The sequence below is a fragment of the Prenolepis imparis genome, unplaced genomic scaffold (assembly GCF_030444845.1).
Source record: "Prenolepis imparis isolate NDT839.2.m4 unplaced genomic scaffold, iyPreImpa1.0 SCAF_15, whole genome shotgun sequence".
NCBI classification, from domain to species: Eukaryota; Metazoa; Arthropoda; class Insecta; order Hymenoptera; family Formicidae; genus Prenolepis; species Prenolepis imparis.
Genome location: NW_028141173.1, coordinates 4475609 through 4492907, shown reverse-complemented (window position 1 = coordinate 4492907; position 17299 = coordinate 4475609). Strand labels below are relative to the sequence as shown.

Sequence of the window (17299 nt, the reverse complement as noted above, 5' to 3'; positions counted from 1 at the left end):
AATAATCAATTTTCTTTTGTTAAAAAAGAAGTAGAATTTTAACAATTTTAACCATTTAACCATGTTCAAGATTCCAAAATTTATAAAAAAGAATGAATTATTCGGAAACAAAAGTGAAAATTATTAAAGAACCAAAAATCAATATATGTATCAAACAATGTGGAAAATTGAAGACATCAAATTGAAAATGTATATTATTGCCGTTGGCAAAATTTGGAATTAAATACGAGATTGTATGAAATGTCGGAAGAATTCGCAATTAAATAAAAACTCCATAAAAATTGTCGACAAGTTTTATGTATTATTTCGCAACAAATGTCAGAAGGAATTCGTTTGCACATCGACATTATCTCTCGAAGTATGCGAATTTTTTTCTCTCTCTCTCAAGGTAGCGACTTTTGACTCGAAATGTAATTACTCGATTACGATGCTACGGAGATGCTTGTTCGAGGTGGAGAGCCACACAGGACGAGTCGACGATAACAATGCACGTCACGTAGTCTCACGCAACAAGTAAAGTACTTTTATACGCCCCCCTTTATTCACGATGCCGACGTGACATCTATTGCGATAATTTACGGTCGCCCGAGTATATGCAGCCACTTCCATTTTAATCATTGAATTATTTTAACCATTTTAACCATTTAAACCATATAACCAACAAACCAACCATTAATCATATAGAAATACACAAAAAAATGGGAAAATATTTTTAAAATTTATAAAGAACCAACAAATAGTAATTCTTTTTCTCTCCTATATTTAAAAAAAGAAAATAATTCAATGATTAAAATAATTAAATGATTTTTAAATAATTAAAATGGTCAGAATATGAAAATGGACTTAAAATGAATTATTTTAACCATTTTAATCATTTAAACCATTTAAACCATATAACCAACAAACCAACCATTAATCATATAGAAATACACAAAAAAATGGGAAAATATTTTTAAAATTTATAAAGAACCAACAAATAGTAATTCTTTTTCTATCCTATATTTAAAAAAAGAAAATAATTCAATGATTAAAATAATTAAATGATTTTTAAATAATTAAAATGGTCAGAATATGAAAATGGACTTAAAATGAATTATTTTAACCATTTTAACCATTTAAATCATATAACCAATAAACCATTAATCATATAGAAATACATAACAAAAAAATGGGAAAATATTTTAAAAATTTAAAGAGAACCAACAAATAGTAATTTTGAATTAAACACGAGATTGTATGAAAAAGGGAAAAAAAAGCAAAAAGGCCAATATTGACAAGAAATTAAGACTCAATTTTGTACAAGTGTACTGCAAATAAAATGTCAAGTTTTCAAGTAAATAAATCAGCAAAGATCTCCAAAAGAAATAATATAAAAATAATTTAAATAAATTATTTTTATATTATTTCTTTTGGAGATCTTTGCTGATTTATTTACTTGAAAACTTGACATTTTATTTGCAGTACACTTGTACAAAATTGAGTCTTCTCTCACCATTCTGGCTACCTATATCTACGAAAGCAACAGTTGATGAGGGAGAAGGGAGATTCACGCGAGCCGACAAGCGCACAAGAGACGCATATACGAGTGCAACGAGGAAAGCCTCGAACGGAACGAACACCGATGACGGGGTTGCGCGAAAAGAGAGGAAGAGGGAGTCGGAAATCGGACGGACATGCGTAAGATCCGACAATATAGAGGCGATATGTCTCAGGAAGGCAGTCGCGTTTAAACGCCGCTCGATGACGGACGCGCGAGCAGTGTACGAACAGTTTAAATTATAAAATTTAAAAAATTATATATATAACTAAGAATTAGCGCGATAAGCAACGCGCTTAATATATAAGTGGGAACGAATTAAATTTCAATATGAGGATAAATCCTGAAAAATGTGACCGAAACTTATTTAATTCATAATGATTAGATTTTTAAATAATTAAAATTATTTCTGTGTTGCAACATATTATTAAAATGATTTAAATGATTTTTAAATGTTGCAACATATTATTAAAAAGTATTTTGAATTATTTAAAAAAAGTGCGTAAGTAAATACTTTTTAAAAATTATTTTAAAATGTTTAGAGGCCGGAACTATTGGCAAAACCTATAAAAATGATTGGAACTATTCGAGAACTATCGGGAACTGTTAAGAAAACTGCAAAAATAGCCCGCATCTCAGATTTTATTCTTGGATGCGGTGCCAGCGTTAATATTAAAAAATTGTTTAAAAATGTTTAGAAGCCGGAACTATTGTTAAAACCTTTAAAACTGATTGGAACTATTCGAGAACTATCAGGAACTGTTAAGAAAACTGCAAAAATAGCCCGCATCTCAGACTTTACTCTTGGATGCGGTGCCAGAATACTAACAATTTGAATAAATACATGTTTAATTGATATCACAGTTCGTGTACAAAACAAAAAAAAAATATTTTTTGATTAAAAAATAAACATTAAAATTACAAAAATGAAACATTTTCGTTTTTAAAAACTTAACTTAAATATCAATTAAGATCACAGTTTGTATCTATATACAAAACTAAAAAAAAATTTTTTTTAATTAAAAAATAAACATTAAAATTACAAAAATAAAACATTTTCATTTTTAAACAATTTTTTAATATAAATATTTGAAGCAAGGATTTCTAAAATATTTTATAGAAATGTTATAAAACAAATTCTGACTCACCGATACGTGCAATAGCAGAGTTGTAGGTTGTAGTACACAGCACATTGATCTCTGAAAATAAAATATTCAAATTATGTATTGTACATAGAGAAATGCCTACTAATGTACAATAATGATTATTTTGAAGTAATTAATATGCGCAATATTTTTTTTTTAATTATATGCATATTTTTTTCGCGTCCTTTAAAGAGATATTTAAAAATATAACAATATGTTATAATGTATGTTATTAATTAAATTATATTTATTTTGCATACCTCACAGTTGTCCCGCTGTTGCCCGATGCCTCCCCGGGCCTCCTCCTCCTCTCTTGGTCCTTCGTAGCACTCACGACACTCGCGAAAACACGAATAATTACAATCGCCCGAAACTTTACACGGCACTCCCGACACGACGCTTGAATCACAAGCGTATTTCGCGTACATTGCATAATAATGAAAACGATGCGAAAATCGCACGAAACAACATCCGTCCGAGAATGTCGCAGAACTTGCGCGCAGTTTATCAGAAATGCTACCTGTAACAAATAAAATACATATATACATTAGAGCAATCTTATTATTTTTTGCATAACATATATATATGATATAAATATGTAAGCTAAAATTAATCATTTAACCATGTTTAAGATTCCAAAATTTATAAGAGTGAATTATTCGAAACAAAAGTGAAAATTTATCAAAAGCTTTTTTTAAATAGATCAAAGAAGCTTTCTAGTTTCAAGACGATTACTTACAAATTTTCCTTTCACGAACTTATACATCTTTTAATCAATATTTTCAATAAATTTAAATTACGTAATACATTTTGAAATTTAAAAATGCCATCCAAGAACCATTTGAAAAATTTTGGACTCAAAATTACATTATCTATAATTAATTTTCATCAATTACATAGAGATATACCATGTAATTTTTTTTTTTACCAGTCATATCATAAATAAAATAAATCAGAATTAATTAGCAATTCACTGACACTGCAAACTGACTGCTAACATCCCTGTCTCCTGGCTCTGCACAATTTGCATACTCAAACGCTGAATGCCTTATCCGGTGAACCATGTCCATCCCATCGATCTGCCATTTGAATAAATTCACTATAAAGAAGAAACAATGTCTCATTAATGATATATTATTTAAATAAAAATATGTTTTATTTTTATAATGCCTATTATACGTTATATATTATACGTTATATATAACATAAGTAACTGAAAATATTGAGAAATATGATATATATAATACTGATTGTGAGAATAACGTGACGACCGATGTACTCACTCGCGAAACGAACTTTAACGGCGAACAGAATATTATCATAAGAAAAACGACCGACTTCGCCCTCGCGATACATTTTCTTACCGATCCACGTGCAAATACCGAGGAAAAATGTGCGACAATAACTCGCGAACGAACTTCAATATGGCAGACAGGCATTTAATGCTCGCGTCCCCCCCCTCCCTTCCCGCGGTATATTCGCACACTGCAAGAAATCGCGACAAAATACGCGACGACCGATACGCAATCTCGCTTTAATACGATATATTTCCTTGCAGATCCGACAAGAGATACGTCTGATACGCGAAATATCGCGAAGAATCACGCAACGACGAACCCCGAAGAGTCTGAAGTTATATACATATATGGGCACGCGATTTTACTTACTCGTGAAAGACTCGTTCGTCGAGCTGTGCCCTTGCGGTATCTCTCTATGATGATTTCGCCCGAAAGTATCGGAAAGAAATACTACCACGACGACTGATACAGGACACTCGCTCGCGAAACGAACTCGACAAGGACGATCTCGCGATCGGGAAATGGCCGACTTCTTCTCCGCCCCATAATCCACCTCGCGACTCGAGACAAGGCGCCCCCACGATACATTCCATTATACCTTGCGAAGACACGTGATAATTCGTGAACGACAACATGGCCGACACGATTTCCCGCGCGATTTACTGCCCCCCCCCCGCCCCGCAATATTCTCTCAGACTTTGCTAGACAAAATCGCGGAAAAATACGCGACGATCCCGATACGCAGTCTCGCACCGACTTTGATGCGACATTTTCTTGCAGATTCACTGATAAGAGATACGTCGGGCGCGAAATATACGCGGAGAAATACGCGACGACCGGACCCCCGCGGGGACGAATCTGACCATTGTATGTTCGGCACGCAATTTCTCTCAGGATCGGGAAAGACTCGCGAGAGACGGTCGAAAGATACCCTTGCGATATATTCTGTGATGATTTCGTTGAATAGTAGCACAAAGAAATACCTGCCACGATGATCGACACAGGACACTTGCTCGCGAGACGAACTTGACGTTTGACTAGGCCCAAAGCACACAGACGACTGCGGCTCTATGTAGTAGTGCGAGTTTCGTGCTTTCGCCGCGGGGGGTTGCGTTCGTAAATCTACTTATCGGAGTTCAATGACCGTGTGATTGACAAATCAGAACGAGTTAATCGCGGATTACTCTTTTTAGCGTATTTTTGAACACGACTCGCCGAGAAATACTCAAACGACGACGGAGACGCCGAGATCGCCCGAAAAGTATCGCGAAATATAAAAGTGTTTAATTACTTTCACTAATTCCATAAAGTATACCTAATGAGAAACATTAGAAAAAGTATGTATATTGAATTATTTATATATATCGTCTTCTGATGAACTTTTTTGCTTCCAAATTTAATTAATAAATTAAGTTGTATGACATATTACATAGATAATATTTTGTATCATATAAAGATGATAGTAAAGAGGTTAGTTTCATATCAAGTATTACATTGTACACTTTAATTAATTAATTAAAGTGCATAATAATATACTTTAAATCCACTTAATTACTTACCTAAATAATTAATTAAATTGTTTTAAATATTACATAAATAATATTTTTTATATCATATAAAGGTAGTAAATAGTAGATTTAAAGTATTATTGTTATGCACTTTTCAGTGCTAATTTATTTTATTTGATAAATCATTTGTAATAAGTCACTATGTTTTGTTTGTGATCAAGGATTTTCTGACGATCGGAGGGATGCAAAGCAAAGTGCAGAGAGCGTTTACGTCGACGAAATTAATTAAGGTGAGTGAATTTTCTGCTTCTTTTTATCTTCGCGCACGCACAGTTATTTAATTTATTGCCAGTCAGAAAATGCAACTCGCGGATGCTAGAAAATAAAACGCAAGGAGATTGAATGAATGAGAATCGAATATCTTACAATTATTTATATTATATTTACATTATGTACAATGAATGTACAAATATTTTTTATTTTCACTGCAATTGACTCACTGTAACTTAAATATACGTAATTATATATAATTAAATATATAATATAATTATATAATATATATATAATTAAATATATATATAATATAATTATATATAATATTATATATAATTAAATATAGATATTAATAAGCAAATATAATAATATAAGATATAATTTTAATTACAATTTTAAGCAATATATATTTGTATGTAGCCTTTTATTTTTTCAATTTTCGTTTCTAATCTGTGCAATTCTTTCTTAAATTTATAAAAATAAAATTAATATTATTAAATATTATTAAAATAAATAAAAGTAAAATAAATCTGGAGATAGAACAACTATTCAAAATAAGCTGTTAATTTTGTTTAAAATAGATTTCTAGAGATACTCAAATTCAGTTAAATATTTGAAATCTCATTATTTATTCTAAATGTCATATAATTGTATTTTCTCAAATGGGGGGGGGGGGGGCTACAGAAAATTTTACAAATTTTCTATCGTGAAAAAAACATTTAAAAACAGAATATTCATTTCAAATCATTGAAAAAATCAGTTTTTTCTTTATATAAATAATATATTTTAATACTTTAAATTCGATTAATATTTTTGACTGTTATTAGCTGATTTCTGTCAAAAATATTAATCGCGGATAAAGTATTTATAACATATTATATTATTATATATTAGAACTGTTTTAATATTTCATATATTAAACGATAGTTTAGTATTAATAATATTAATATTAATAGTATTAAACAATATAGTTTAATACTGAAATATTAAAACAGTCTTTTAAAACATCATGAAATTCATTAGGTAATTTCTTTTTTAATTTATTATGGAAATGATTTGAAATACTTTGAATAATCTCCTGTAATTCCTCAACAATTTCTTGCATAATCAATCTAGGAACATTAGATTTGTTATATGTATAAATGTACTGATATATTTCAGAGCATAATTCCAAAAATCATTAAATTTTAGTACATTTTTCTCTTTTGAAGAGAGAGAGAGAATTATGATTATCCCTTTCTAATATATAGTAATATAATACGTTATAAATACTTTATCCGTTATTAATATTTTCTCCTGTAATTCCTCAACAATTTCTTGCACGAAATCTTTACTATATAGAAATATTTAGTTTTTATAAGAAACATTAATAATGATGACAGTTTTATCGACAAATATTAATAAAGTATACACTAAGTATATACCTTTGCGATGGGACCATTTCGAAGTCAATACGAGAATAATGATCAAATAGTTATACCATTGTTCTTTTATTCGTATATTGTGATGATTTTGGAATATCAGCGTGATTTCATCTTTTGGAAACAGCAGCAGGAATTCATAAAGTAGATGCGTACTTCCACAATATCCCTCCTCACTAGAAAATATTCACACAATATAATTTAGTAACAATTATATCATTACAACACACTTTAATTTCTTAAATTAAATCCTCCAATTTATAGAATCTCGTATCTGCTGTTATTCTGCCGAATTAAATTCAATTATATTTGAGCTCTAATAAGTTTCAAATAATAATAAAATCAACAAATATAAAACTTGAATAAAGCCAATAATTCTTATCCATATTACTGATATCCATTCTTCCGTCAAAATTTTTAAAACTATTCTATAGATTATTTTTAAAGAAAATAATATTGTTATACTACTGTGTAACAAAAATTTAATATATATTTAAAATTTTCGAAATAAAACTAATAAGCTTTAGTGTGGAAATCTTTGGTCAACGTTTTACGACTACAAACAATCGCGTTACTTTATATTCATGTGGAATACATGTAGCGAACTATCCCGTTCGCTACACATTGAAATTTTTTTAGAGAGAAAATGATATATGTATAATATTGTATATACATATACGTATCTCTTTTTTTTTTTCCTCAAAACCTTTCTATCCCGAAGGATCGACGTGACCAATCCATAATGAGTTTTCAGTAAAATTGTGAACTTGAAAAAAAAGCACGCGTTCGACTCCTTTACAAATTCTTATAAGAGGTTCCTCCAATGAATTATAACATTACGCCGAGACTTAATAAATATTGGCAAGTGTATGTAATTCTTGTAAAAAAAAAATTTTTATTTACATGATTGCACGTATAAGAACGATCGGATTAAGATTTGAGAATATAACGTGTTACGTAAATTGTGAAGTCCAGTGAATCGATAAGCTTACACTTGATCCAATAGAGCACTGGAGATTCACCTCTTCCAATAATTCTCGTTGTAACTAGTTCAACTTCCGTTTGCCCTTGCTTTGTTAATCAAATAAGTATTAAAGCTAGGAATAATTAACTGTTGGCTATGTGCAAAAAAATTACTGAAAACTCAATTATTTAAACAATGTTCTTAAATTACTTGTAAAATGAAGATGATTAATAAGACCCTCGCTGAAAAATTGTTGCTTGAAATTGACTTAATTGAATCGTAGCTTTACGCTTCGAGCTTACGAGCTCTTGTCTTTCTATTTTAACATCAATCTTGTTCGACTCGTAAAATGTCGTGTCTTATCTCTTGTCTAGAAGTTTATTTTAAAAATGTTTGGTGTGAAAATTTCTCTCAGTGCTTTTCTTAAACCGGACGAATTAATTATTTTCACGAATTGCTTAAGGCAATAGAGATATTCTGCCAAGAGCTAGCTTCTAATAATATCTTGCTATTTTTGCAATAATAATTATTATACAAGCCGCAATAATTTTTTTATCATTAATACAGAGAGACGTTATACAAATGTCTGATGTAAATTATACTAAATTTCTTACAGATAGAGAATTCAGGAAAATTTCGCAATTCTATAAATTTGCATTTTTGACGTGTTATTCATTCTCTAATTACAATTGGATTTTACTTGGGCGACCTAACGATTCTTAAGGATAATTGGGCGAAACGAGCTTACTTTATGAGAAGGCGTTTAAAAGTACGGTTTGCCATTAACAAATCTAGCGTCCCGTGGGCGTCGAGATTGATGAAGACTTTTTGAAGAAGAAAGTTTAAATCAGGCATGTCTCGAAACCAGATTAACTCATCGCGAACGAGTGCTGACGACTAGCATAATATAAGTACGAAACGTTGCATAATTACTATTTGCCCTTTATTATGCTCGAAATTTTCATCAAATTAAAATAGCAAGTAGTTTACTCAATATTAAAATTCTAAGTAATATACTAAGCAATCTTAAATTAATTTTATGAAAAAACATCATCATAACTTACACATTTTTTTTTTTTAAATTTAATTGTATTAATGTAAAATAAACGCAGAAATTAAATTTTCTTTAATAATAAAAAATAATATTTTTTTCACTGAAAGTTAAGTGAGTTGTTGTATGTGTGCAGTGAAAGTTACTTTAAAATCTATTATAGAAAAAAGATTATACGATATTTCTCGTATATATCTTACGATATATGATTCAGGAATTCTGAGATATCCGCAGCACAGTTTTCAGTTTCATGATTCGAAATTGAAATTCCGTACTCTCGAGAAATCGAGGATGCGTCGGAAGAAACGAATCGCATTATCTTGGACAAGTTTCATGATATGGCCAGCAACCGCTTCCTCCCAATTGACCTTTCAACATTCCCTTTCCCACAACGGTCTATACTCTACACTCTACATAATTCTCTTATTATACTTGCATAGGTCGGCAAATTTCCTGCCACGCACAACTAACTGCGGGCATTGATTTCAGAATCTCGTTCACGAACAAACGCGTGCGATGCAAGCCTTCGAGAAATATCAAAGATATTTTACAAGCATCCTAAAGGAGTTTTAGATAGTTTTTCCGAGATATTCAGAAAATAACATGCTCAACAATACAAAAATAAAAACGAATCTTTGAAGATCGGAAATATCATATACACAATCTTCGTTTAAAGAAATGATTACAGCTTTTTATATTTTTATTAATTATTAATTATTCATATTTTTGCAACAAAATAATGAAACATTAAAGAAATCTTTATAATTATATATATTATATATTTTTTACACTAAAAAAAAAATTTATTAACTTGACTAAACCTTTCAACTAAATTATTATTTTGTTAATTGAACATATATTAGTATTTAAGTCAAATATACAGTTTGTTAGATTTAATATGTTATATTGTATTGGTGCAAAGAATAATGTAAAGAATTTTAGTTTCATATTTATTTTCAATTTTTTAGTACAGTGTTTTACATTTGCATTATTTTTATATTTGCATCAATTTCTTTTTTTATATATTCATGTCATGAACGTTATTAGTTTCATGTAGATGGATCGAATGTTTCATTTGAGACGAAGAATAGCGTCACTCATTCATGTTACAAGCAACAACGCGAGAAGCAAACCCGAGCTTTCATATTCTTGCCACACACCAGTGTAATCTTTCTTACACAAGTATTGACATTGCGTCTACGAAACGACGATGCGAAACAACATTTCGCGAGTTTAATAAGTTTTAAGTCAATTTTGCTTAAGACGTGACGGAAATATTTTACATAGATAGGATAACTCTCTTTCTCTTATACTTATTATTTATCTCTATATATTATTATTTATATAATGTTACACACGTCAGTGCATCAGATACATGAATTATTGAGATACTCAACGGGATCAATAATTTAATAGCAAACTCGCTGATAAATCTCGCGTAAAACACTAAATTTATTTTCCTCGAAATTCCCTTGCTTATTGATTTTTACTTCCATTCCGCACGATTTGCATTAGCGTTTTCCGCGTGATATCGTTCGTTAAACGAACTTTTCATTTTAATTTCTCGTTTCCTTAAAATGCTTTGCGACGCAAAAGAAAAGTTCTTTTCAATTACGAGGTAATTACGAGCATTATCGATTGGTCGTCGAGAGAAGGAAAAACACGGTGGAAAGTTAAAATACTGTTTATAATGACATTACAATAAAAAAGTCACGCGATGAGATAAAGACACCCATGGGATTTGAACGTGCTCGATATGATGTACATATATATTAGATAAAATCCAATGGCCTATTTTAAAATGTGCCACGAAAACCCAGAAATGCGGAGTTCATATTCTGTTCATGGATTCCATACTTGTCGCAAATCCGTCGAACATTGCAAAGCCCGGTCATATATCATGAATTTTCATTCGCGCCGGTCGGTCAATCGGAATAAAACAAACGGCACGTGATCAAAGCGTGGAAAATCGCAAATAAATGGATATTTATTATATAATAAATGGATATTTATTTGCGATTTTCCACGCTTTGATCACGTGCTGTTTGTTTTATTCCGATTGACCGACCGGCGCGAATGGAAATTCATGATATATGACCGGGCTTTGCAATGTTCAACAAGTTGTCCTTTTCAATGTCTGCCATATTTGCCACATTATTAAAATATTATTTCTGCATTTGTAATATGCAAATTGTTACGTGAATATCGTACATTTGAATAATCATTTTAAAAAATGGTGATCCGATAAGATTGTATACATAATACATATGTAAATATATTTGAATTATTATTTAAAAATTTAAAGCATACATTAAAACGCAGAAAAAACATATATTATTTATTAGAATGAAGAATCGGCATACATGCCCAAATAAGATACCGAAATGTGTTTATTGACATTCTAATACACGCGAATATTTCGTATGTAGGTGAGGTGTCGAGAAGGAGGAAAGTCACAGAAGAATTCAAAACATGAGAAGAAATCTTTCTTCTATAATATTTTACAGCTGTTATGTTAAGTCACCGTGGTAGCTATTTATATCAAATAGAAAGAACAATAATGATTTTATTCTGTAACAAATACAGAAATAATCGAATTAGTATTTTTATTTGTTATATATAATATTTTTTGTGTGCCAATAATTTTTTAAATAATCATAAGTTAAGGTAAATCTTTGAAGTTTTTTAAATTTAAATTTTATTGATTTGTATGGCCAAAATCATTTCAGCGTATCACAATAAAATTTTCTTATGATTTCTGCTCAGCACTATTACGTATAACTATATATGGCATCAGAATCGACGAACCGTACGAACAAACTACAATAGAGTACATTCGTTTCATCTTCTGATAAACCGAACCTCATGACTGATACGAATGTCTGCATTTTCTATGTACTATCATCTACGCGACTTTATTCAGAAAAATGCTATTTTATAATATTTTTTTTCCAATTTGTATAGTTATCGAATACATTCTCTGATCATTCTTGCGAAATATATATTTTCTTAATGGTAGAGATACGTATATTATTATAAAATATTTTCTTTTCATTTTCTCATCTTTTTTCAATTATTCTTCGTACTTCTAAAAAATATTTTTTTATCGTAAAACACCAGCAAAACGTCCACGGAGATTCATTACACAACACCGAATTTACGTCTAAATGTGAGTACTTAAAAGCTAAAAGGATTATGTTGAATTGTCGCGCGTCTTTGTCTCTTTACCGTCAAAGGAAGAGAACTTTGCCACGATGAGGGAAGCCGATATTTTCGCGTAAATTAAATGAAGCACAAAGCGAGCTAAATACCGCGAATTTAACGTAACGACACAAAGTAGGGCACAAGAAATACGCTATGGAGTTAAGCCGTGCTTCGGGATACTCTTAAACATTACCTGACTTTTAGCTAGATTTCAACTTTGGTCAGAAACTTTAATTGCAATCTGTAATATAGAGATAGAGATAAGTATTATAAATTATAATACTGTAAAGTTAATGTTTTCTTTATATTCGTGTAAACGTATATAAATGTTTGCAGTAAGATGGAATGCTATACACATGCATTCCATGTAAGTCCATACTTTCTGTTATGTCTTTCGCACAGATTGCAGCATTTAATTAAATGCAATATATACTCGCGTACGCACTATTTCCTCTATTTTTCGTATGTTTACTACGTGAAGTTGCTTTTTAATTAATTATGATATTCACGGCGAAAAATTCCCAGAACTGTAAATTTCAGAAAAATTGTTCGTAAAGTAAAATTTGTCACAAGGAATTCAGTGTTAAAATTGAATGATAAATTTAGACACTAGTAGTAACAAGAAAATGAAAAACAATATTTTAAGAATTATTTTTAGAAATGCGAAAAGCTTCCAAATAATTTGCCTCCTTTATTGTAAAAAAAATCAAACAAATCTATCTTGCAAATAAATGATATGCAAGTATTAAAAATAAAAAAAGAGACAATTTCTAATCATAGGAAAGAGAAACTTTTTAATTAAATTTAATAAATAAAATTCTTAATCGTTTTTAAATAAAATTGAGCTTAAATAAAAATCAAACAAATCTATTGCATATAAATCATATTAAAAAATCAGATTAAAAATGAGAAAAGAAGCGTAATCTTGTCGTAATCGAAATGTAAATGTCACAATATTCCTGAATCTATTTTACGCATGAAGTACCCTTAATAGTTTCCGCGAAAATTTCGTGAGCTCACTTTGAGTTGATTAGGAAGCCGTGGATAATCCTCGAGACAGTATAATTGATTTTCTAAGCGCCGTCTTGGCGCGGTACGGCTTTCTCCCTAATTGTTTGACCGTTCATGTCTCTGTTAATCATCATTGTAGTTCGCTCGGCGCAAATTGCGCCTGGTGTTTTAATTTAATATGAACACGTGCGCCAACCAATGTGGAATGTTTTCGTTTCACCGGTAAGCGGAAGTTCCCTCGGAACATCCCTCGAGTGCTCGCGGTACTCGAACAGCCTCTCGAGATTCTCTCGCAATCGCACAAATACGCGCTGATCTATTTCAATCGCGATCGAAAAGCGCGTGACTATCCGACCGATAAGACGCAAAAAAGCACACGCGTAGTTATACGAATTTTTTTTCAAATATACAACTACTTATACTTGCTAGACTTCGATCGTGTTATCGTTGATCGCGGAGAAGGTTTAATATTTTTAAGAAGATATTGTTAATAAAAAAAGAGAGATCTCTCTCTCTCTCTCTCTCTCTCTCTCTCTCTCTCTCTCTCTCTCTCTCTTTCATATATCTCTCATCCTAGGCGTCTCTGTGGGTAAACATTTTTTAATTATGCTCTATGTTTATTTTATTACACGAAGCGACAAAAAATTGTAAAAAGTTTCGTCAAGAAATTCAATTTAATTTAACATGATTTGAAATGTAGACGCAATTTGCGACCTATTGTTCGAGCTAGCATCCCCGGTTCGGTCAGATAAATTCGATTCTATCAAACCTGTCAAACTCGACATAATGGTCAACGATATGTCACGGAGATAACCATTTGGGAATGTATGCATTGGATAATGCGACGTTCATCTAGCGTATCCTTGCCATTTAAAATCGCGCCCGCAGTACTAATAAATGCAACACTAAATAAATGCATAATTGACGAATCTCTCTTGCACGTGATTCGTTATTCTACTATGGTAGGCTTTTAATCAACTGCTGATGACTCTTGATAACCTCGCATTAACGTACTATGTAAAGTTGGTGTGCATTCACATGCACATTAATTTGCTAAAGACATAACGCGTCAGCAAATGTGCTAAATCGATATTCCCACCATAAATTCGCGAATGTAGCAAATACGATCTAATGTTGGTTCGACAAATGATTCGCATTTAATGCCAAGTTTTTAAAGACTGCGACGTGTACATACTATTTTGTTGCATAAAATATAATACAATCATACAATAAATCATATGCAATTATATATATGTATTTGCAAGTAAAATAAGAAAGGAAACAATTTCTAGTAATAGAAAAGAAAAAATGTGTCTACTAATAGATACAATTTTTAATAATAAATAAAATTCTGAATTGTTTTTAATAAAAAATGGAGCTTAACTAAAATCATTTCCAAATGAGCATTTCTTCTTAATTTTGTTTATGACGATCTTTACTCTAATTTCTTAATTTATTTATTTCCGAGCGATAGCTTATATCTATTACATGAATCGAATTAATATGTCAGTGGGCAGTATAATCTTGTAATGGATCCTTCGATACCCTTGTCGGTTCATTCGTTGAACAAATTTCGCGAAATTCCGTGGCTGTTATCTACGGTTGCTGATCGATCGCCACTAATGATTATCGTATCCGGATTAATAGACTGGAGGGTGCAGTATCGCAAAAGAAGAAGAGGTGTTGTTTGACCTACTAATACACGGCTAATTAAATGACAAACAAGGGCGCGTCCGGCCATTCCGGCTATCATCGTCAATTCGAGATTTCGTTGATTAACTTTCGTTCAATCCTTCATCGACCCGGCCTCTAAATGATTATTTTTTGTACTGAATTCTTTCACACAGCTGATGTTATTCATAAAATAATATAATAATAATAGCATGATTAAATATTCTCTCTCTGTTTTTTGCACAAAATTTTTACAATATTAATCCATTTTATTAACAAACAGAGGAGAAAGAGAGTTAACAACAATTTATATACATATTTTATATTGGGAAACATGCGCGTGTTATAACAAATATTATTGATGCTGTGCGGTCGCATTAATGTTTATTTCTCAAAACAACGATGTGTGAAAGATCGCTTTTGCATCGAGTCAATATTTATCACCGATATCGTTCTGATAAACGATGCGGGGATTCTTTCATCAAAATTGTTGTTAAACAGCTCACAACCGCAACATATATCGAATTATGCATGGTATAACAGTCGATTTTCGCGGTAATATTGCACAGAAGGCCAAAGTCCTGTCAAAGCGTATATGAACGGAAGAATAATCGATGTATTTTCTACCGTGTAGCTCATTACAACCGAGCCATCCAAATTAACGGTTCACACGCCAAAATTAATAATCAAAACACAATCGTCCCGAAATGAGGAAAATTACCGACTTGGCGCGAATATATGACGGCAACTATAAAGTGATTATGAAAAGAAAAACAGAGCGTGGTCCCCCTCTCTCCCCCGTTACACTGGAAATACTGATGGGCGATGACTAATTAATATATAAAATGCGCGATATGTTTCAGAACGGATCATTCTGAGAGTCGGAAGAGAAACACAGCTGCGAGAAGAGATTAACTCACGGACTCTAATAATCCAAGAAACCGCCATGGAGATGCACGTAAGTACTACTAATTATATTAAATATTTGTACAATAACTGCAAACTACAGACACACACTACAATATGTTCAAATTATTAGACTCAAACATTTTTACTGTTTTAATAATTTATTTGGAGAAAGTAACCTTAATTAATATAATACTATATTATAATATATAAAATTAATATAAAATTTATTAATTAATATAAAATATTAATTGATTAATTAATACCTTTATATAACATACAGAATATTCAAAAATACATTTTAATATTTAATAAACAAATCACTTTCCTTCCACAAACTTTAAAATTTTGACAACTGTTCAAAAACATTCTGTGTTTGTCAAACGACAATTGTAATTCAATTAAAATAAAATAAACTATTGTCTATAGTGTACACAATAATTTAGGTTTATACAAAAATAACATCATAAAACCAATCTATCATCAGCGATAATATGAGACAAACAATGACCGCTTGCTGATGCAATGATGGGTTTTTACCACTAAAAATAGGTGTTTGCAAATAATGTTCAGGTCAAAAAATTATAAAGAAATCTTCATTCTTTTATAAAACAAAATAATGTGACTATTAAAAGATGCAAAAAGCATAACTGTAGAATATAAAAATATTTGATATTAAATCAACATAAAAATATTTGAGTTTAATCTGAACATGTCTGTAATTGTAATATTCATATTTTATATAGAATAAGCTTGACATTTATTGACTTTTTGCCTTCATCTTCTGCCTTTAAAGCTCTAAATATTTATCTTTTTAAGCTGAAAGCAAGAAAATGTAATAAATTATTTTATTACAATTTTATTAAATCAAATAATTTAATTTAATTTTAAATATTAGTTTTATGAATACAGTTGTATTCAAAAGCACAAAAAGCGAATAAAAACACAATATTAAATACATAAAAAATTTTTGTTTTATATATATATATATTTTTTTTTAACATTGTTAATTTTTCGCTTTTATTCTAATATTCTCATAATTCATTAAAATGCAATACATCAAAAAAATAAACATGTCATAAATTTTGCTTCGTACGTCAATAGTAATAATGAATCAAACGTCAATAATTAAATTTCGATATCGCTTTCCGCGTCACTTGGAGGAAATTTGCGATCGCATATTTTGATATTGACGAATAGATTTCAAAACAAATAACAGTTGATTCAGTCGTCGTTTCATAATGCTCTTAGCTCTCTTGATCAAAACAAAAATCATGTGTATTTACGATAGTTCTCCAAATAAAATGATC

General features: G+C 30.5%; 2 protein-coding genes across 13 annotated transcripts in view; one reads left to right on the top strand and one right to left on the bottom strand.

Annotated features, from left to right (window-relative positions):
- The window catches only part of LOC145946138 (uncharacterized), a 165467-nt gene extending 160449 nt beyond the window's left edge, over positions 1–5018 (bottom strand). For 2 of the 6 annotated variants that reach the window (XM_083055612.1, XM_083055613.1), the window contains exons 1-4: positions 4350–4482; positions 3661–3781; positions 2943–3202; positions 2686–2736 (exon numbers count right to left, since the gene is read on the bottom strand). The gene's annotated coding sequence lies outside the window, so the exon portion shown is untranslated. Of the gene's footprint in view, positions 1–2685; positions 2737–2942; positions 3203–3660; positions 3782–3965; positions 4065–4349; positions 4483–4963 lie in introns of those variants that run through there. The other 4 variants (XM_083055607.1, XM_083055609.1, XM_083055611.1 and 1 more) reach the window with 4 other exon arrangements.
- LOC145946136 (secretin receptor) overlaps positions 1460–17299 on the top strand; it is a 34810-nt gene continuing 18970 nt past the window's right edge. For 3 of the 7 annotated variants that reach the window (XM_083055600.1, XM_083055602.1, XM_083055601.1), the window contains exons 1-3: positions 4486–5317; positions 5710–5778; positions 15947–16041. In XM_083055600.1, coding sequence (XP_082911726.1) covers positions 16030–16041 — 12 coding nt within the window. In that variant the 5' untranslated portion in view covers positions 4486–5317; positions 5710–5778; positions 15947–16029. Of the gene's footprint in view, positions 2040–4485; positions 5318–5709; positions 5779–15946; positions 16042–17299 lie in introns of those variants that run through there. The other 4 variants (XM_083055596.1, XM_083055599.1, XM_083055598.1 and 1 more) reach the window with 4 other exon arrangements.